This window comes from Gavia stellata, chromosome 10 (assembly GCF_030936135.1).
Source record: "Gavia stellata isolate bGavSte3 chromosome 10, bGavSte3.hap2, whole genome shotgun sequence".
In the NCBI taxonomy this organism is placed as follows: domain Eukaryota; kingdom Metazoa; phylum Chordata; class Aves; order Gaviiformes; family Gaviidae; genus Gavia; species Gavia stellata.
The window spans coordinates 5316947-5338640 of NC_082603.1; the positions used below are offsets into that span (position 1 = coordinate 5316947).

Sequence of the window (21694 nt, forward strand, 5' to 3'; positions counted from 1 at the left end):
GAGTGGGCCCCAGCCCCACAGCCCATCACAGGCAGGTTCCAGCCCCACAGCCCATCATCATGAGTGGGCCCCAACCCCACAGCCCATCACAGGCAGGTTCCAGCCCCACAGCCCATCATCATGAGTGGGCCCCAGCCCCACAGCCCATCACAGGCAGGTTCCAGCCCCACAGCCCATCATCATGAGTGGGCCCCAGCCCCACAGCCCATCACAGACAGGTTTCAGCCCCACAGCCCATCACAGGCAGGTTTCAGCCCCACAGCCCATCATCACGAGTGGGCCCCAACCCCACAGCCCGTCACAGGCAGGTTTCAGCCCCACAGCCCATCATCACGAGTGGGCCCCAACCCCACAGCCCGTCACAGCCAGGTTTCAGCCCCACAGCCCATCACGAGTGGGCCCCAACCCCACAGCCTGTCACAGGCAGGTTTCAGCCCCACAGCCCATCATCACGAGTGGGCCCCAACCCCACAGCCCATCATCACGAGTGGGCCCCAACCCCACAGCCTGCTGCACGCAGTTCTTGGCCCCACCTGCTGTCACAAGGTGGGGGGCCCAACCCCACAGCCTGTCACCAGCAGGCCCTGGCCCCGTAGCCCGTCACGAGTGGGCCCGGTCCCCGCTAGCCCCAGCCCACTCGGTGCCGGGCGGCCGGCGGACCGCAGCCGTCAGGCCGCGCTTTACCTTCCACACAAGGCAGCCACGAGGGGACACGCCCCCGGCGAAGGGGCGGCTCTAAATTAGCATGCGGCGCAGTGCACGCTGGGTAGCTCACCCTGAGCTCGAAGTAGGATGAGAAGTGAGTATATATATAGCAGAGAAGGTGGAAAGTGTTGCGTCCGGGGGAAGCTCACCGCCGAGGCCACGCACTGGGTGCGCGTCACCCCCGCCCCGCCTCGGGGAAGGTCTGAGGGAAGGGCCGCCTCCGCGGCTCCAGCAGAGCCCCGCCCGCGAGGGGCGGGTGAGCCACCAGCAAGGGGGGGCGCCGCGCACACGGGCCGGCCTGGGCAGGAGAAGCCGAGCAGGTTGCGGCGGGAGAGGGGTTAACTCAACCCCCCCCCACGGAACCCCGGTGGATGCTCGTGGCCCCGCGGCGCTTTGAGACAGACTCACGGCCGGCAATTGTTGAGTCCAATGGGTGAGGTAGGGCAGCGCCCTACAACCCAATTCAGACTACTCTCTCCCGGACACCTTTTTCTTTATTCCACCCCCCCTCCAATATTTTATGGCATTAAAGCCCCCCCAACACCCACAAAACTAGTGGCAGAGGTTGGGCCCGCGGCCCCGGACGACGCACCGCGTCGTCCGGGGCCGCGGGCCCAACCTCTGCCACCCCCTTCAAAATAATCACAAACACCATTTTGGGTAAAAACTTTCCGCAAATGGTCACCGCTGTTGATTTGATAGCGGGTTGGGGTAGCGGCGCTGGGAGAGCAGCCTGGGTTGGTTGGGTCGAGAGGCAGCGGCGAGCTGGGAAGCAGAGAGAGATGGTGTAAGGGAGGGTTGTACCCCGAAAATGTGGACCCGCTGTCCTCGGGATGCAGCCACAAGCATCCCCCGCTATTTCCCTCCTCCATCACAGCCCCCCATCACTGTCCTCCCCCAGTTTATTTTCTTATAAACACCAAACTCTTACACCCAGGGCTGGTATCCCCTATATCCCCCTGCCCGTAGCAGATTGCAGGCAAGCTAGCATCACCCCAGAAGCACCCCCCCCCACCCCAAAAGCCACCCCCCCACCCTATCAAGCAACACCCCAGGAGGATGCTCTCACCTGAGAGACCTGGACAGGGTTGAAGAGAGGGACTGTCCCCACCGGTGGAGGGGATTCATGGGAGCCGGTCTGGAAGAGGTGGAGGGAGAGAAACTTAACAGCCACCCCCCGATTTCAGACGCCCCCATCACACAAATACACCTCCCTCCTGTCCTCACCTGCTCTCCTGACTCCCCACCATCCACATCCCACGAGCCTTTCATCTCAATGGACACTGGAGTAAAAGCAAAGGTATTTTCACCTTGCATTCCTCCTGGGGTGTGCAACCAAAATAAAAAAAAAGAACACTTAAAATTAAAAGGAGCAGCTTCTAAAAAGGCTGACGGGGAGAGGGGCGAAGGGACCCGCACAGCATTTACCGGGGTTTCTGGAGGGAGGCTGAGCCGAAGGGCTTGTCCCAGCCGCGACAGGGGCATCGGGTGGGGATGGCGATGTCCGTTCCTGAAACCACATCCACCCATTTAGAGCAGAAGCTCTCTGCATAGTGGACCTCTGCACCAGATACCACACCACACTTTTGGGGTACCGCTCTGCGCCCGTCCTGCTGGGAGAGGTACCCCAAGAGCCGCAGGCAACTGAGCTAAGGAGGGGCTCCAGGGTCAGGGCAAGCAATCCCTGTCACAAAGCTAAACCACCCGGAGAGCTCAAAATTAGGCAGGAGGCTGGACATAAAGCCTGTGTACAGTGTAAGGGGCCACCAGGGTCCATGGGTCCTCCTCTGTTCCTCATCTCCTGCTGGTTTTGGAAGAATATCCCAAAATTTCCTGCTCTGGGACTGTAGGTCATTCTCAACCAGAAGGAAACTTGCAGGGGAGGATCTCACTCCAACACCTGCCTCCAAGCACACCGATGGGCCTGGAATCAGGGATGTGACACCCCAAGGACTCGGCCAGGACTGGGGTAACCACACGTGGCTGCTTCCCTCTCTCTGCTGCTTTCCCATCTCGGCTGCTCTTCCAATTAAAGAGGTTTTCCTTCCCTTCAGCTCCTAAAACCTGCTGGAGCGGTGCCACTCACAGCTGCTGCTTTCCGCTCCAGTGGAGGGCAAGCCATCCCCGCAGAGTTTGCTGAGCACTCGGAGGACCTCCCAGATCAAAGAAGCTTTATAAATGTACAATTATTATTAATCAAGGATTCACCTCCAGCTAAAAGGGCTCCCGGTCCCTCTCTGTCCCCACACAGAGCAGCTACAGCCATGAAGAGCTGTGCAATGGCACAGCCCAGCCACCTGCACGAGGACAGGGGGAGAAATAGTGGATGAAGGGGGAGATATGTCACCTGTCCCCATTGCTGTAACCCTGGGTGTCACCCGGGGACAGGACAGCCTTTCGTTCCCTACCTGCAGTGCTGACGTGGGGGAGTCCGGGGCCACCTCAGACGTGGCTTTAGGAGACGTTTCCTTGGTGGGCTTCGACCAAAACCAGCCAAACCACCTGAATCCAGAGCTCTGGGAAACGGAGGTTGTCACAGTGAACAGAAATGGGTGAGAAGGGGAGGATGCCATGGCCACCCAGATGCCCCCTGCACCGGCTGCGAGCGGGCACCGTTTTGCCCAGGTCAGGGCAGGCACAGCTGGCATTGGGGACAGGCAAGCTCGGAGCACAAGGCTTCACGTCGGCTCTGGCATGCTCACCTTATCCTCACCCGCCTTCACCGCCTCTGCTGCTGCCGGCTCTTCGGCAGCATCTTCAGCTGCACTCTCCGAGGAAGGCCGGCTGTCGTCTTCCAAGGAGACGGTGGAGCTCTCCGAGATGGTCCGAGCCCTTGCCTTTAACTCCTCCTGGCATCGGAGATCGGAGCTGCCACTTGGTGTTTCCAGAGGAGCCACCCGGAGCATGATCAGAGCATCCCCGGGACTCCTCCATGCCAGACTTAATGTATAGCGTCCCCAGGGACCCCCGCGTCCCTTACACAGCAGGTGGGGAGGGATAGCACCCACAGCAGGGTGCAGTGGGCAGCCCATGGTCCCAGAGGTAGGAGGCTGGAGAGGGCTACCTTAACCTGTCAGGTCCCTGAGGGGACAGTGGCACCATGATGGGGGGGTTCCATGCGAGTTAAATGCATGGAAGGATGAGCCAGTGAGTCCCAAATCCCCCCAGGGCCCCCAAGGGGATGGTCTCCCTGACCCCTCCGACTCACCTCCTCTGCTGAGAGGGATGGCGGGGTGCCCCGGGGCTCCCCAGCTTCTCCTGTGGAGCAGAGGGAAGGACGCAGTCAGGGTTTGGCCCGAGCAGCTCCTGCCACGTCTATCAGAGGTATTTTCAATGCTTCTATCATCCCCCCCAGAGCAAGGCTGCGTGGCCAAGATGTCCCCCCAAGAGGTGCAGAAGACCATTCTGGTCCCTGTCCCTGCCAGCGAGCCACAAGGCTGCACCCCTGCATCTCAAAAACCTGCCTCGCGCTGCCGGACGGGAAGCCGGTTTCCCATCCGACAGGGAAGCGGCAGCACTGCCACCCACCCGCGGCTGCCCTCCCTTGCTGCTTTGGGCAAGGTCTTCCAAAAAAATGAAGAGCCACTTGCCCAGGGCAGCCAGCGCTGGTGGACACCGTTCACATGCACATCACCGGGGCAAGCGTGGCTCCACGTCTGGGCAAGGTTGGAGGGCAACAAGGCGCTGGGTGAAGGCAGGGCTGGCAGAAGCGACACACATGCCATAGGGGTTCACACTTCCGAGGGACACTGCTGCTAACTGGGGACGGGCATTTTTGCAGAGAAACAAGGCTGGAGCACTTACCTGCCGGCAGCGCTGCCTGCGGAGGGGGCTCAGCAAAAACCCCTTCCGGAGGGGCGGCCATCCCTGGGCCGAGCGCGGGGGGCTGCAGCTCTTGCCGAATGCCAAGCAGTGGCGATGCTGCCACCTGAGCAGGTGCCGGGGGCTGGAGAGACACGTCCTCACGGGAGCTGGGTCCCTGGCGTGGCACGGGCTGGTACCACTGGTCATACTGGTAGCCTTCACTCTGTGGAAGCTCATGGCCAGGCTCTCCATCTGCAAAAAAAACCAACCCCAAACCTCAGGAGTTTACTCCCACGTTTATAATTTCATCGGGCTGTTGCACAGATTTCTCCCCTTTCCCATTATACATCAGCAGGAACGGGGGGGTGAGGAGGGACCCCGGGGACCACGTGCGGGCGACGGAAGAGGTAGGGCACAGCGCAGCAGTGGGGACCTTTCAGGGGCTTCAAGGAAGGTGGGCTGTGAAAGACAGGAGGGAAACCTCCCGGGAACATGCCTGAGGTTGCAAACAAACTTGGAAGGGGAAAGCTATGGAAGCAAAGAGACCAAGCACAAGCAGCGCGCACTCAGCGGTTCAGAGGAGCCCGGGGCCTCCAGCCTTTTCCTCCACTCCTGCTGCACACCTCGAGCAGGAAAGAAAATTCACCGGGAAGCTGCAGCCTTCATTCCTGCTCCTCAAGAACACCCACAGATGAAATTCTTGCTTTAGGCAGATTTATTCAGGGTAGTCTCTTTTTTTTGTTTGAAAGGCAGGTTGAACAAGTGGGGTTTGTTTTATTTAACACATACACACACGTTGCTCTGCCTGATGTTAGACATGGTGCAGGGCAGCACATTGCCTTTGGTCCCCAGCACATGTCCTGCTTGTTCCAGCTTCTCCAGCCAGAAACGTGCTGGGCACTGGGAATCTTCTCCCCCATTGCCATGCGACACGGCCAGGCAGGACCCAGACCCCGTGGGTCTGAGCATGGGGACAGACTATGGCACCTCTTGGATGCGGTGCTACAAAACCCTTTGCTTTGCCTGCCAGCATCGCCTCCAGCCCACTCAGGGTTGGCTTCGCACCCACGAGCTGCTCCCGCACAGCTAGGAGATGCTTGAGGTCCACAGGGAGGAAGATGGATGCTCGACTCCATGCTGCCCGGCAGGCTGAGCCAGAAAAAGTCAGGGAGGACAGCCCAGGCTGTAAGGATGGAAAGGCAGGTCACTGTGACCATGTGGATCCCAGCTTGGCACCTTGATTCAGGCTTTGTCTGCCCAAGATGGATGAATTCAACACCAAGCCAAATTTATCTGCATGCAGGTCCCTCAGACAGTGACTCTGGATGGCCTTCCCAATGAACAAAAAAGGGCCAAGCATCGGGAAAGGGAGCTGCGGAGACCACAGGGAACAGACCTGGCCGCTCGGAGAAGCCATCCCATCATACCTGCAACTTTTTTCCAGGGAAGGCTGATCATAGCCTCAAGCCCTGATAGCAGCAGAAGGCAATCAGGATTGATGATCCTTTTTACTGCCTGGGAGAGCTCTTTGAAGAGGAATTTGGCAGCAGCAGGGAAAGCTGATAGGAAGACACGGCTTGGAGGAATTTATCATGTTTTATCCTGTCTGCACCAGCCTTTATTCTCAACCCATTGGTCCCGGCGTTCCCAGCAGAAAGCAAGATCTGAGCAGCGGTGAGGATCAGCGGGCTGTGCCAGGGCATCCTGCTGATGGAGGCGGCTGTGAAGCAGCACTGATGGATCACCAGCCCTTGACCTCTCCTCAGTGGGACATCCCGATGGACACGCTGCCCAGGTAGGAAAGGAAAGCTCTCCAGCCCTTCCTTTGACAGCCACCCAGGGGAGGCTCATGTCCCTCGTCTTGATGCCTCTTGACCCTCTGGGTGGACCGTCGCTGGAGGGGACTCTTGGGGTCACCGAGAGGCAAAGCAAAGGGGTGAAAGAAGCAGCGGGGTAGGGGAAACACTGAGACTTCACCAACAGGCACGCTGCAGCCCGGCATGCAGAAGGACGAGCTCCTTCCCCAATCTTTCGCTCTGCAAGTGTGAAATCCCTTTAGTTCGGCTCCAATTTGCAGCTTCGGAGTACTGCCTGGGAACGGGGCCGTCTCCCCCGGGGCTCAGTCGGGAGGGATGGGCCTCATCCAGCCACCCACCCCCAGCCCCCCTTCTCCTCCTACGGCACCCACACGGACTCCTGAAGCTGCGGTGATTAGGCCCAATTACTCAGACTTCGTATGGAGGACAGGAGCATCAACCCCTCGGTTTGCAGCCCATCCCCGGCAGCCCCACTCCGGAGGGATGCATCCAGGCAGGAGGAAAATTTTGAGCTCTGAGGGGGATGTAAGGAGCAAAGAGCTGAGAAATGCTCCAGGGAGCTGCCTCCCAGCCCCTGGCAGCACAACTCCACGTGCGGAGAAGCCCGCTGTGATGATTGCAACCTGCTGCTTTGTTTTCTTTACCTGCCGTCGATGCAGCAGCCCAGGAGAGCCCTGGCTGAGTGGCTTCCACCTCTGGAGAGAGGTTGTCTTCCACCTGCAAGGAGGCAGAGGGAAAAACATGATAAAAGAGTTGGAAAAAGGGATGGCACAGGGCAAAGACTAAGGAAACCATAAAGGCAACGTAAAGAAAAGCGTAGTGCTCGTGGGTCTGGGGCTCACAACCCACCCTGGGCTGTGGGAGCCTGAGTTACAGGTGAGACCCATACCATCACGGTCACAGCTCTTTCCTAGCAAGCGAAGAGGGCTGCAGCACCCCTGCCCTGCTGAGAGCAGGCAGGAGGGGAAACCGGAGACAGAAGAGGGCACAAAACCAAAAGCAGACATGAAACCTGAATGAAGGACATTAATTCAAGCACCAGACCATAGTTAAGGGACCTGAGAACACATATCTGCAAGGTGATGCCCCACCAGTGTCCTCTGCAACATCCTCACTGCAAGAGATCATCATTCACCCACCAGCCCCTGACTGCCCTCCTTGAGCCAAGACACGGAGCATTTTGTCCCGTGCGGAGCTCTGCAGCCCTCGCTGCTCACACCCTCGGGCACCGCAACCCCCCTGCTCCCACTGAAACTGGGGGTCCCCCAGCAGAGACCTCATCTCTGAGCTCACAAGCCAAGGGGAAAGGCACCTGCCTAACAATGGCCTTCCAACCGCCATGCCCATTCCCCTCGGATTCAGTGCGGAGGATGAGGATGCTCCTGCAGACAAACCACAACACAGACCAGCCAGCCCACAACATTCCCGCTCCTCCTTACCTCCCACTCCCGGCAGCAGGCTCGGAGCTGTACCAGCCAGTCGGGCTCCAGCGTCTGGTCCTGCTCCGGCATCTCCAGGAGCAGAGGGTCGGAGAGCTTCAGCCGCTCGGCCAGCTGCAGAGCCAGGAGGGCAACAGGGCTCATCACATATCTCAGCTCCACAGGGAAGAGACCGACCCTCACAGCAATTGCACGTGGTCAGGCACACAGGCCCAGGGGAAAATAGCACCAGAGCTGCACTTCTTCATAATACAGGGGTAAAAGTAGCACCAGGCTCTTGTGTGAGATTTATTCCCTCTCCCGCATCGCCGCAGAGAGGTGCTGGCCCATCCCGTGCCCCCCAGAGAGCCTCCCAGCAGGGCTACCTCAGCCACCTCCAGAGACATCAAAGTACCGATGTCAAAGATGCTCTTCACATCAGAAAGACAGGTAACTATTACCATCCTTCTCTCCTCTGAGGAAAACAAGCACCTTTAATCCCACTTGACAGCCAGCCCGGGGCACCGGCAGGTTTGCAGGACACCCCAGCACCAGCCCTGGAAACAGCCCAGCTCCCAGGGCTTGTGCATCAACCCCTTAGCTACCCTAACGAAGATGGATGGGAGCTGGTAGGGTTGGAGCTAAGGGCTCACCCAGCTGTTTCCTCACCTGCCTTTGCAACAAACATTACCATCACTAATAACCACACAGAAAACAAAAATGCAGGGCTGGGAGGGACCTTCTGAGCATTGGCAGGTGGATCAGGCAACCTCAGGAAAATCCTGTGTGCCCACACTAGCCCGTTTGTCTGATTCGCACTTACACATCTCCAAAGAGAAGATTTCACAGCCTCCCAGACCTGTCCTGATGCTTAATGTCCTTAGAGCTAAAGAGTTTTTTCTTGATATCTAAGTGAAATCTTCCCTGCTGCAAATTAAGCCTTTCTATTCCCACTCCCGTGGAAGCTGCGGGGACAGCCAGGCACCGTCCCCTCGGAAGCAGCCTCCTGCATGCCAGAGGGCTGTTATCACACCCCCCATACCCCTTCCTCCCCCGGCATATCTTGCCTGGAAAAAATAACCCCGAGGCCTTCTTTGGAGGTCATTTGCCCCTCAATCTCTTATCACCCCTGCTCTTCTCTTCCGCACTTGCTCCCATTTGGCCCTGTCTCTGAGTGCAGCATCCCAAACAGGGCACAGTGCCCCAGCCAAGACCCCCGAGACCCAAGCATGGGGGGATTATCACCTCCTTGTCTCACACATGCCATTCTTGTTCCCACAGCCCAGAATAACATTATAACATCGGCTTTTTTTTTTTTTTGCAACAGCATCCTGTTATGTTACTGCTCGGTATTTTTTCCATGCTCCACTATCTCCCCCAGGTCCCCCTCTGCAGTACTGCTGCTGTGTGTTTAATTTCTCCTGCAAGAGAGGAGCCTGTGCCACCCTGGCTGCACCCATCTCAACAACACAGGGCTCCAGCTACCACCAACAGAGTAAGAGGCTCTTCTGGGGTGACCCATCCCACCAGCCCAAGGCGAGATGGAGGGCTCCCTGCAGAGCCAAAGCCCAGTCTGGAGAAATTGCTTAGACAAGGGCCCAGTTTTAAGACAGCCAGATGAGGGGAGATGACACTCAAAGCACCACTCTTCATCCAAGTCTTTACTGAATTTTCTCTTACTGGTATCGACCCACTTCTTGGGGGTTTGTCCAGCTCCCTCCCAACTCCTTCACGCTCATTTATCTTCTACGCCTTGCTACGAGGCTGCCGCACCAAGGGCCACCAGAAGCCATCCAGAGGTGACTTTGCAGCTCAGCCACCCTCCGCAGCCACACAGGTCTCAGCTGTCCCCCCCACACCAGTCCCCATTGGCCATTCCTTCCTATTCCCAAAGTTTTTAAAAAACAAAGCCCGAACCAGCACAAAACACACATCCCAGCTCCAGGAGGTTACAGCAAGACAGGACCCATGCAGCCGGAGCCCAGCTTGGGACAGGGACTGGTCACGGAGAGTGGAGTAACCCAGCACCCAGCCAGGAGTTTGCACTACCTACAGACCCACTGTCCCATCTCTTTGCAAACACACGTGTGTTCATCCTAAATCAATTGCAGGAAAGAGGAAATTATAAGCATGATTACTCCTAAACGGGGGGAATGTTTAATCCAAAAGCTAATGTGCACTTTGATCCAATATTAATGAACCAGCACCTGGTTGTATATCGTCCCCAGCTTCAAAAGAGGGGAAGTCTTAATCAAACACTAATGTGTATCATAATTTGTAACACAGTCTAAAACATCAAAGACAAGAGTGTCTACGAATGCACTAGTTTTTCAGATGAAAGTGTTTTTTCCCAGGAGAAGCATTATCCCCAGCAGAACAGCAGATCTGAGAGGCTGTTAGACAGTAAATAGGTTTCAACGACGGGAGGGGGGGCGCTGCACGAGCCAAGTTTTGGGCGATTTCTGCAGGACCCACTTCAGACTAGTATCCTTGCTGCCCCTCATCTCACAGCACTGCAGCTTTTGCTCCCTTCCTGATGGAGAAAGTCTTCGAGCAGCTCCAGCGCTGCCCTGGTGATGTGCATGGAGTGGGCAGACCCACTCTCCCAAGACCCCAACCTGCCCGGGGGACCTGGGACACTTTGCTTCACCCCTCCCTGCCCCAGTACTCTGCTCATGAAACAGAGGAGCTGAGCTCAGTGCTACAAGATGGGACACGCTCCTATTCACTGTCACCCCAAAAGAGCCCTCGGCAGGTAAATGGAATTGTAGGATGATGTGCTGGAGGGGAAATGTCAAGCACTCACACTTCAGCTTCTTAAGTCTGTGCCATTTAGAAGTTCAAAAATCCTCTCCAGAATAAAAAACATCCTTTGCTTCCAACTAACCCTGCTCCTACTTGGCAGTCAACACAATTCCTTTGTTTTCTACCCTAAATCCATAGGTATTAGAGACCCCGTGGAGGTGTTGGCTTTACTGTACTCAGCACACACCAGGCAGCAAACCCTGGGGGGCTGCTCAGAGCTGCCAAGCACCCCCAGCGACGGGAAACCCTGAGGATGCTTCCCACCACACCGGGTCCTGAATGGGTATCACACCCTGCAGGGTGGGTACGAGACTCACCTTCATCACTTGCTGGGCCAGGACGGGGTGGCTGGCCGGATCCTGGCGCAGGAGCGCGGTGGCAATCTGCTCGCAGTATTGCAGGGACTGGGCTGGGAGCCCGTAGTCGGCCAAGCGAGAGGCGTAGAGGAGCTTGTACACCTCGGGAGAGGGAAGCAGAGCAGATGTAGGTGAGTGAGGGGACGCTGGTGCCCACAAGTCCCCTCTGCCCTGGTGCTGGCACATCATCCCAGCATGACTCGGAGCACCCTGGATCATGGGTCTCATCACCCAGAGGTCACCTGCAACTTGGGGGCACCCCCACCCATCCCCGTGGGGCAGCGCGGTGACGCTCCCCAAACCGCGGTGCTGTCAGGAGGCCAGCCCACCATCTCGTGCAGCACCCGAGGCAGCAGCAGCCGGGTGCTTATTTGCAACACGAAAAGCCGATCCATTACCCAGGGAGCAGGAGGGGAGCCAGACCTGAGGAGGCACTGATCAAACACGCCGTCCCCCAAAACCTGCCCAAAGCCCTGCCCTGAAGAAGCCCCTTCGCTGGGGCAGCTTTCTCATCTCTCCCAAAGCCCAGCAAGGGGACAAGCCTCGGAGAGCAGGCTGAATCCCTGGCTTAAGGGGGATGGATGCATGTTTTGGGACAGGTCTGAGCTGCTGCACCAGATGTGCTTGTGCATCTCCACTACCTGGAAGGGGAGCAGGAAGGATTTGGGCTGTCGTAGCTGCTGGCAGTACTCGAAGATTTCCATCCGCTGGATGACCTCCGTCCTGGCAAACTGGGCGAACGCCTGACTGAAGAGGAGAGGGGTAGATTCAGCAAGCAGGAGCAGAGCTCTCTCCCCAGACAGCCGCACACACAGACTCACAGCTCCACCACTGTGCCAGCCTGCAGCTGGAGAGGCCCAGACCAAAGCTCACATTAAAAGCAGTAAAAACCCAAAAAGAGGGATTGCTTTTGCATAAAAGTGAGATCCCAGGGACAGGGAGAAGGTGGGACACGTCACCCTGGTAAAAGCACTGCCTCCTGGGCTTGCTCACCGGTGGCTGCTGCCCAGCAGAGCCATGCGATCTGCCTTCACCCCGAAGTAGCCGAAAGGAATATCTGCCATCAGGTAGCAGAAATGAGCTGCTTCAACTGCTCCCCTGCCAGCTGGATGGGAGAAAAAAGACAAACACTTTGTCCTGAGACAGGTCACCATATGGTCAGCATTGTTTTGGAGTCCCCCAAGCTCACGTGAAAACCCAACTGCCCCACTTTTCTCCCCTGTCCATGCAGAACCTGAGCCCTCCCTGTTTTTTGTCTGTTTTCCCCGATCGCTCCTTTCTGTACCTAGGAGGGGGTTTCAGTTCAGTGGTAGGACCAGGGGAGCCTAAGCAGGGTCCAGCTCCAGCTTCAATTCTGCAGGGTGCCATTATTGGCATGAAATCCCCGAGAGTCCCAAATCTCACTCCCTGCAGTTCCGTATGCCCTCCCCAGGTCCAGCCACTCCAGGTGTCTCCAAAAGAGCAGCTAATGGATGTGCCTAAGCCTGACTCATCTGCCCGCACAAAGGGCGGCGCGATCCATCAACACCTCATCCCTGCCACCGCACAGGCACTGCAGCTCCGGTGTTACAGGCATGCACACCCCATCTTGGCACCAACGTACATCCGTGCCAGCACGGACATGCACGGTGACATTACAGGTGTCCACCCACTTTACAAGTCAGCCGGAACATAACTGCTGACAATGGCCTCAGCTCACCCAAAGTGTCTCCCATAGTGACAATGGCTCGGTGGTTCAGCTCCATGTCTCCAACCTTGTTGGACAACATCACGGCCAGGTGGGGCCTCCAGTCTCCCCACGTGGCATCCCCGCAGCACTGGAGGGAGACAAGAGGAGAGCGAAGGTTAGCAGAGATGGTCACCACAAGGTGGGTGTCACAGGCAGGTGACAGCACAGGGGTACACGCGCCAGGGCCAGCCTCTTGCTCACGGACCAGTGCTGCCTGAGGGATCCTTCCCGACATGAGCTGGAAAAAGGTCTGCAGGGGGTCATTGGTGGCCAGTGTGCTGGTGAACCTGTGAGGAGACAGCAGAGACAGGGCTGCCGTGCCAGGACCCCAAACCCTCGTTCACCTCCAAAGGCATGTCCCAAATGCCCCAGGGAAAGCAGTATCCTGAGGGGCTTCCTGGAGAAGGCAGAAAGGATGATCAGCCCACCAGGTTGATGATCTGCATTACCTCTAGAGCAGGTGAGTCTCCAGGACAACGCTGGATAAAACCTTAAAAGGATTCAGGTTGCACAAGACAATAAATTTCTGCTTAACTCTCCCTGAAGGGATCAACCCAATCCAGACTAAGTATGTTAATTCCACCGGAAAACATTCATACAAGTGGGATGAACGGCTCAGACCAGGCTGGATCACAGTGAAGATGGCTCAGCTCCCCCTACCCCAATGGCTACCTTTGCTAGGGGAGCAAGGGCAAAGCCAAAGACTCAGAATAAATCCACCCCACATCTCCAGGGAATGGCTTTCCTTCTGCTTTCCAACCCCGCTTGGTTTCTCCTGTCCATCAGGAAGTCCGAAGGACTCAGGCCCATATGGGCGCATGCTCCCTCTCCCCTTTGGCCCCTCTGAAAGGGTCCAGCTGAAATCAAAGCTCTTTTTTCAGTGCACTGGGGCTGAGGGCACCCGGAGGGATAACAGGCTTGGCAAAGCCGGTCACAGAGCATCGTACCTTACTTCAGCTTCTCCAACTTACCCGGTGAGCACCCAGCTGTAGGTCCGAGGGTCCATCTTGCTGGAGAGGAAGAGGGCATGGCCCCACAGCTGGTTTCTCATGGCCCAGATCAGAGCATCCTGCAGTCAAGGTAGAGAAGAAAAAGGGGTTGCCCTAACTCTGCTTCCCTGCCCTCCTCCGCTGCCAGGGGACCCTCTGCTCACCCAGCTCAGAGAAGAGCCCCGATAACTGCTCTGGCTTTAACTAATACCCTCTAAAAAACTCTTCCATGTTCAAAGGCCCCTTTCTCTTTCTGCCTTGCACTATGACAAGAACTGGGACCTACCTAGCAAGATTGTCTTTCCTGGATTTCCATGTCTGTGTTGCCAGTTCTCCCCGCCTGGGCACCCAAGTTTCTCTGCATCCAGCCCTCCTCTCTCCCGGTGCCTTTTGTGTCCCTTGAGATCACATAGCTGCAACTAAACCCGCGGTGCTGCTAAAAGCCTCTGCATCTTGTCTTCCCTTGGGGCCCCATCCCAGTTCCCAATGGTGGGAAATCACTGCCATAAGCCCTGTTGTACAAACACAACCTGAAGTGTTGATCCCACAACCACAAGGCACTTCTTGACCACTCTTCCCTTTAAAACCTTCCTGAAGAGGCCAAAGGGGCCAAGAAAAACATCAGCCCTGTGTCCTGGGTAAGCTCACCACTTACTTTCTTCCTGCCATAGTAGAGGAGCTTGGTGAACTTCTCCACTATCTGTGCCTGCGTCTCTACGACGGGAGGGACCTCCCCCGTGATGAGGTCCAGTGTCCCCGGCTGACGCGACATCGACTCATCATCCGTCAGGCCGATCAGGTTTGCTGCAGGGTTTTGCCTCTTGTACCTCTCCCGGTGCCTGCAGTCTTGCATCAGCAGCTCTGCCGTGTCCGAGCCCACCATGGACTGTGAAAGGGAAGGCGAAGAGCACGGCCCGTGGAGGCTGCCCCATGAGCAAAGGCTGATGGCACTTCCAGTTCGACACCCTTACACTTGTATCCCCATCCTAGCACATCTCCCCAGCAAGACCAGCCTCGGCCACCAGCAGGCAGTTTTGGAGGGCAAAGGATTCAGCACAACTCGCAAGACCTTCACAGCACTCGCTCTGAAGATGTTTTTCATCTGCTTCCAACAAGCAGCCACAGATTAGATTGGGTGGATTTCACTGGGTTAAGGGAATAATCCCCTTTTAAACATAAGTGCTGGCTCCTCGATGAAGGTGGCACCGGTCCCTTTCACAGCTGCTATAGCACTGGGTTGTTGGGAGTTCACAAGGGTGAAAAGCAATCACAGAGAAGAGTTTGCTCCAAATATCCAGGCAGTATCAAACTGACTGATAGTACTACAGAAATGGGATGCTTTTAAAGTACACCCCCCCTGAAAACAGCAACTGGCACCTAAGGGGCATGTAACTTGCCTCACTTCTAAGATCAAAAGGGTCAGCCTCTTCCATGGGACACCTACCCCATTCTGCCGGCAGAGGAGGATGAGGAGTTTCCAGAGAAGAGATGAATCTCTGCCTCTCTGGGTGGAGAGATCACAGCTCGTGGCTATCTTCTGCTGGCAAAATGTTATCACATCTGCCTTGTGCAGGTCTTCCCTACAACAGCAAAGAAAAGCATCAAAAGAAACCCAAGGCAAAGCAACCTAGGACATCATTCAGACTCAAAGCATCCCCAAGCTCACTGATGGGGATGGCAAAGATTCAAAGTGAGAGATGGAGGAGAGAAGATCCCACATACCACATTGGCCACACCAAGCTCAAAAATGCTTGAATTTTATCGTTATTATGACTCTTTGCAGATTTCTGTGTTTCAGGGATGCAGAGTGCATCTCAAACCCTCTCTGCCCTCCTGGTAGTATTTTCATCTGTCCATCTGCAAAGAACCTCAGTTTTGCTTTGCTCTGCTGCTGTTACAGCCATGGATGTCCGAGGCTGCAGGAGCAGGCACATGTACAGGCAGTATCTTTTATTTAACTGGCATAGTGCAGGGAGCAAGACGCTCTTGAGACCACATAAACCCTTCGGGTCTGAAACAGAAGCAGAAACCTTTAAGCTATGTGCAAGTCAGGCAGAACTGCTGTCTTACAATAAAAAAAACAGACAGTTGGAAAGAAAAGGTGGCTGAGACACAAAATCAGCCAGCGGAGAGGGACTGGGGATGGAGATGCTGATCCTGACTCAGTCACACCACCACATCAAACGGAGATTCCCAACGTCCCCTTTGGCACAAGCGGTAACCTCCAAGTCTTCTACCTGGCTTCTGGGCATACGCAGCTTTTTTGCTCAGGAAATGGTTTTCCTCAGTAAATTGTTTTCCTCCTTCTGCACACTCCTTTTCTCTCCCTGCTTTGGTTACGAGTGACCAGAAGACATGCTGGTGTAACCAGTACGATACAGAGCCAGCCTGATGCAATACACCATGATTCATCCCCAGGCTCACACTGGATGAAGGTGTATACTGGGTCTGACCCTGTTGTGCTCAACATTCTCAGGGGACAAAAACCTTAGGAAAAGCTAAACCACAGGTTGACCCAGGGCTTTAGACATCCAAAGATATCTCCCGGAAATCAGTTTCCTGGGACATGAGTACAAAATAAGGTCAGACATCCAAACCACACTAAACCCACACCCTATGAATATTCAAAAAAAGGTCTCCCACAATCCAAACCAACCTACACCACAGCAAAGGGGCTGGACTCCCAATCTGAACCTAGACTTGGCCTGTGCAGATGTCTCAAAACCATGGGGACCCTAAAGTCTGCCTTGAATTCATGTCTCCTGCCAAAGGAGAGGTTCTCCCAGGCCAGCCATGCCAGCACAGCCAGGAGGACACAGCTCCCGGACCTGCCGGTGGGCCATACCTGGCCAGGGGCCCCGGGAAGGCCTGTAGCTCCTCCAGCTCTTTCGTGTCATGAAGAATTACCTAGGAAACAAGAGCAAATTCAGCAGCTGAACTCCAGCAATCAGGCCAGCCCCAGCTGGGCTAGCTGAAAGTCAGTGCCTTGGCCCAGGGTTCAACGATGCTGGTGAACCCATTCCCTGTGCCATCTTAAGGTAACCCCAGACCCTAAACCATCACATGGACCCCAACACTAAGGTCCAGGAAAGAAAAGCCTGTTGAGATGGCATCTGCCTCCTTTGGGAGGCAAAATAGGAGACTGAAACACTGCGGTAGACTCAGGGGATGGATACGGCCTCTGTATTGGAGCACCTCAAAGGTGAGCAGAATTATCCTTCAGAGGGGTATGGACTACATCCATCCCTATCAGAAGGGATCACCGAGCAGGTCACAGATGGCAAAGGTTATGGAGCTGAAGGAGCAGGATGTGGGGTCCGAAGGCTGAAAGCAATGCCCAGGCACAGGCTGGCATGATTCAGACTCAAGAGTCCATGTGGGCTGGAGATAATATGGCAGCAGGGGACGAGAAGGCTGCTAAGGACAGTGTTCGGGTGACGAACGGTGTTCGCACCCCTCAGGGCAAAACGAGCCACTCCAGCAAGGGGACCGAAGGCAGTCTAAGGCTGTGGCATACCTCCAGGCTGTGTAGCTCGACGTGGGCTAGGTGCCCCTCGGCAGGGCGGTGGGGACACACCAGCACCAGCTGGCCTCCGGCTCCAAAGCACACCGCCATGTGTGGCAGCGAGAACTTGAGGGGTACCACCGGCGCCGGGGTGGATGCCAAGGGCCCCCCTGCAACAACACACAGACCACCGTGAGTCCCCTCAGCCTGACCCCATACCACCTCCACTATGGAGGATGTGACCAGGTCCCAACCTGGCCCCCCAACTTAAGTAACCCTCCACTGACCCCCCTATGCGGGAATTGTCCTCTAAAGCAGAAGGCATGCATGGCAGCTCCTGCACCTACCAGGGCAGAACTGCTGGACCACGTGCCCACCCCGCAGCCTCCCAGTCATGCCTTGTACTTGCACAATCTCCTTCAGGAAAGGACCAAGCTGCTAGACAGCAAACCTCCTAACACCAGCCGTTATTTCCTTGCTCCCACTTTGTCAGAGGGGGCCAGGGCCCCATCACACCTCACCTGCTTGTGCCGGGCTCCAGGTCCCTGAAAGCGTGGGGTCGTAGTGATCAGCACCGTCGTGGATGTACTGGCTGAGCTCGTAGCCACTGGAGCTGAGCCCTGACTCACGGTACTGCAGGAGCAGGCTGGGCTGGCCCGAGGGCTGCAAGGAAGGGAGAAAACACAAACCTGGCTGAGAAACTAGGGACACCACTGCTTTACTGCTCCCAGGGCGGTGGGACAGGCTCCGCTGCTCCGTAAAAGTGCCCAGCAGGAAAAGCACAGCACAGTTGATTCCTATCTGAGCAGCTCACTCTTCAGCATCTTAGGTTCACCATGGCACATACCCTGGTCATACCCAATGGCTTTCAAAATCATTTACATCAGCCACCTAACAGCTTTCCTAGCCCTAACACGGACTCCTCAACACAGCCAGCAGACGGGGCTTGGGAGCCCAAAAAAGCATTGCCCAGGAGCAAAACCACCAGAGCAGCTTTGATTTGAGCTTTTAATTTGCTCTTGGCAAAACACAGTGATCAGGACACAAGTGTGATGGAGCAGGACTTGATGGACAGAGCTGACAATGACACACAGCTTTCAGCTACCTAGAGAGGATGCAGAAGAGCATCCCACCAAGCCCGGATTTCTGTCCTGCTTTTAGCCCTGTGCGGGAGCGGTGTACTGCTCCATGCCTGGGTGAACAACAGCCCAGCAGATGGGGAGCTCATAAATACTAATAACCCACTGTAATAATCCCCAGAGAATATTAAGCACTGAGTGCAACATAGCAAAGCAGCCCTTTTCTCCTCAGCCTCCTTCCCAGCTGGAGGAGGGAGACATGGATTGCTCCCAAAATCTCTGGGAGATCCCCAAGCCTTTTGTCCTCCACTCCTGCCCATCTCAAGGTTACCTCTCGGGGCTGGCCACCAGCCTCCCCCAAATCGCTGCCAAGGGTTTCTCCCTCTGGCCACTCGGGCCGGGCAGCCGAGACGTATCTCTCCTCAGAGTCGTAGGTCTGTGTCCTGCAGAAGGGAGCAAAAGGAGATGCCCTGAAGGTGAGTGATTTTTGGGATCGGCCACAAACCTGATAATTTTGCAGCAGATGGTTGCACCAGGTGATTCCCAGACTCCCCAAACCTTACCTGTCCTGCCCCTGGGGGGTCACGGCCAGGTTGGGGTGGTAACCCCTGTAGTAGTGCTGGTCCCGGTAATTGGTACTCCTGCCGTAAGGCTCTCCCTGTTTAAGGTCTAGAGGGAGAATCAAGATTTAACGTTGCCCCTCCAGAGCAAGAAGCCATAATGAAGTTGCAAAAGAAAAGCAATAAGTCAGACAATTTGCCACGCACACCCATTTGCTTCCAAATTAACCCCGCAAGTTGGAGGTAAATACAGCCCTGTACATGTTTGCCAGCACAGCACTGATGTCCTTTCCCCTTTCCTCCCTCTTCTTCAGCCCAGGAATTCCAGAAACAGCAAAAACAAGGCCCCAGCCGCCCTGATCACGCAGCACCATTAGCATCATCGAGTTCAGCCTGGAACGACGCAGGTTTTTAGCCATGCAGATCAAGATTAAACATTCCCTTGGGTGCACCTAGTTCCTGTTCATGTCTTCCAAATGCAAACTCAGGGAAGTTCTGCGTGGGGAGCAGCACCGATGGCCCAGGAGCACGGGCAGGAGCAAGCCCTGGAGATGTGCAAGCCCTAGAACAACCTGTCCTAGAGAAAGTATTTCCTCTTCCGCAAGCCACAAGTTGCCTCCATCCCTGGACCCAAAGGAGAAGCCCGTACCTCTGTCATCCTGCCAGGCCACCGGCTGCCACTGGTGGCTTTGGCGGGTGTAGTCGTCCCCGTAGGTGGCTGCTGGATACTGCCAGTGGGGGTCTTCATATCCTTGCCTGAAACACAACAAAACGTACTTAATCTGAGAGAGAAAGGGCATCTATGCAGGTTCTGGACCACATCTAGGGTTAGACTCGTGCCCTGGACAGGGTCTTTGGAGGCAGAAGGGGTGATGGAAATAAAGCCACATGTCCAGCTCAGCGGCAGGGCCAGGAACTGGTCCAGCATCACGCCTGGAAGGAACAGCAGGAGGTTTGGATCCTTTCCCACCCCCATCTACAGGAAACCTGTGCTCCGCAGTTTCAGGAGATGCCCAGTTTCAGCTCAATGGTGTGGACTTGTCATGAGGATCAACTTCCACCCACATTTTCGGAGAAGTCCCCCAAAGGCACCTTCTCTGCCAAGCTCTGGAGCTGCCGTGTCCACTGCACAACCCTATGCAGGTCTCTCCCTGCCCCAGCCTAAGCCACCCGCCCGGCACCCACGCACCTTAACCCGTCACAATTTACACAGAGATTTGGTCAGCCCCGCGCAACACCCCCCTTCCCAGTGCGAGCATCATACAACCTCAGCACAAAACCCTGCCTACCCGCACCGTAACTCGCGGAGGGCAATAACTCAGGCAAATCAACCCAAATTTGCTGCAGCGCTCGAAGCTCTTTCTCAGCACTGAGAGCATCCTCTAGCCCACATTTTATCCTTCCACCCTCCGCTGTTTCAGCAGCTGAGCTTGCAAGGTCCCTTTTGCTCCTATATTACCGTTTATATTTTTATTGTTCACCTTGCGCTTAGTAAAAAAGAACTGCATTTAATCAAACCTTGAAGAAAAATGCACCTCGGGACCAAGATGAAGCCTGTAAAACGGCAACCGCAGAAGTCGCAGCTGTAAGAAGAAATCGGAGCCGCAACTGCTCTGCAGCCGTAAACACAGAAGTCACCGGCTGCTTTAATAGCTGGGCATCACCGAATCACGCACTGCCGCTCTGAGCCTGCAGCTGGTGGCTGCTCACCACTTTGCCCGTGCCATGTTGCAAGCCCAGGAGAGCGGTGAAACGGTCCGGTCTTCTTTTAACAGGGATTACGAGGAGGGGGCTCAGTGGGAGCATCGCAAAGCGAGGCAGCTCTCACCTGGCGTACGGCCCGTTGGGGTAGCTGCTTTCGTAGTATTCGGCTCGGGAAGGTGGTCTGCGGGCATCCCTCCGGGGGTGATGGCCCCCGTCCCAGGGGTGGCCGGGGAGGTGGCCCCCGTCCCAGGAGCCGGGCCAAGGCGGGGGTCCCGGGCGGAGGAGCTGCCGCCTGGGCTGCGGTGGGGGGCCGCGGTGCGCCTCTCCCCACACCCCCCCGGCTGCCTGCCGTGGCCGGGCAGGGGCCCAGGGGTCCATCACAAGCTTGCTAGCAAAAGCCTCTCCGGTTTTGGGGTGGGAAGGGTGGGGTTAAGTTCCAAACAGCTTTAGTGGCCTGCGAGCAATGAGATAAACCACAGTGCATTTGGTCAGCTGCTTTTCACCCCCCTCAAAGCCCCTCCAGGGAAGCCTGTTGCCACCCACTCTCCGCTTTTGGGATCCTGCTGGAAACCCACCATCCTCTCCAAAATGCCCAGAGGCAAGGAAAAGCTACCTCCCCTTTTGCCTAAACTTGAAGGTCCCCTTAAAAGACCAGGATGAAACAGTCCATTTTTGAGAACAGCTCTTCCCAAGAGGCAGGACTCCGGTAGCATCCTCCCGCACCCCCGGCCAGCCCGGCAAAGCACCACCGCTCACAGCCTCCCCAAGCAGGTGACAAATCAGCTTTACCTCTGTGACAAGGCAGTGAAACCTCATTTTATACGTGCTAGGGGAAGGAATATTGGCAAAGCTACAAGGAGGACAAGGAGAGTTATTCTCAAAGAAATGAGTAGGGGCAGAGGCAGGGAGAAATGGAGCTTTGCTCATGTGAGCTATGAGATGGGGCGGAAACAGGGATTTCCTCCTGCCTTTCAGCTCCAGCAAGAATATAGCAGTTCAAGGGGACACCAGATTTACTTATAATGGTCCCACACAGAAGAGAAACCCTAAGGAGAGCCCAGGGCAACAGAGGGGTGAAGCCCCAGGTGCCGGGGGGTGATCCCACCCTCAAGCCCCCCACATCTTGCAGCATCGGTACCCAAACTGCCCCCACAAAGGCTCACAAACCTCCCCAGTGCAGGCAGATGGCCAGATGCTGTCTGAAGCACTTGTCACCCCTCTCA

At 56.0% G+C, this 21694-nt stretch overlaps 1 protein-coding gene across 1 annotated transcript; it reads right to left on the reverse strand.

Annotated features, from left to right (window-relative positions):
* Positions 1-1386: 1386 nt before the first annotated feature.
* On the reverse strand, positions 1387-20849 carry SEC16B (SEC16 homolog B, endoplasmic reticulum export factor). The gene is made up of 25 exons (XM_059822135.1): positions 20596-20849; positions 19417-19523; positions 18771-18876; positions 18539-18650; positions 17650-17791; positions 17141-17298; positions 16469-16530; positions 15068-15203; positions 14279-14509; positions 13606-13703; positions 12840-12921; positions 12605-12722; positions 11899-12010; positions 11547-11652; positions 10867-11007; positions 7733-7879; positions 6971-7043; positions 4510-4761; positions 3914-3963; positions 3408-3554; positions 3114-3221; positions 2134-2215; positions 1933-2027; positions 1775-1867; positions 1387-1470 (listed from the first exon to the last, which is right to left on the reverse strand). The coding sequence occupies exons 1-25, from the start codon at positions 20847-20849 to the stop codon at positions 1387-1389; spliced, it is 3096 nt and encodes a 1031-aa protein (XP_059678118.1).
* Between the last annotated feature and the right edge of the window lie 845 nt (positions 20850-21694).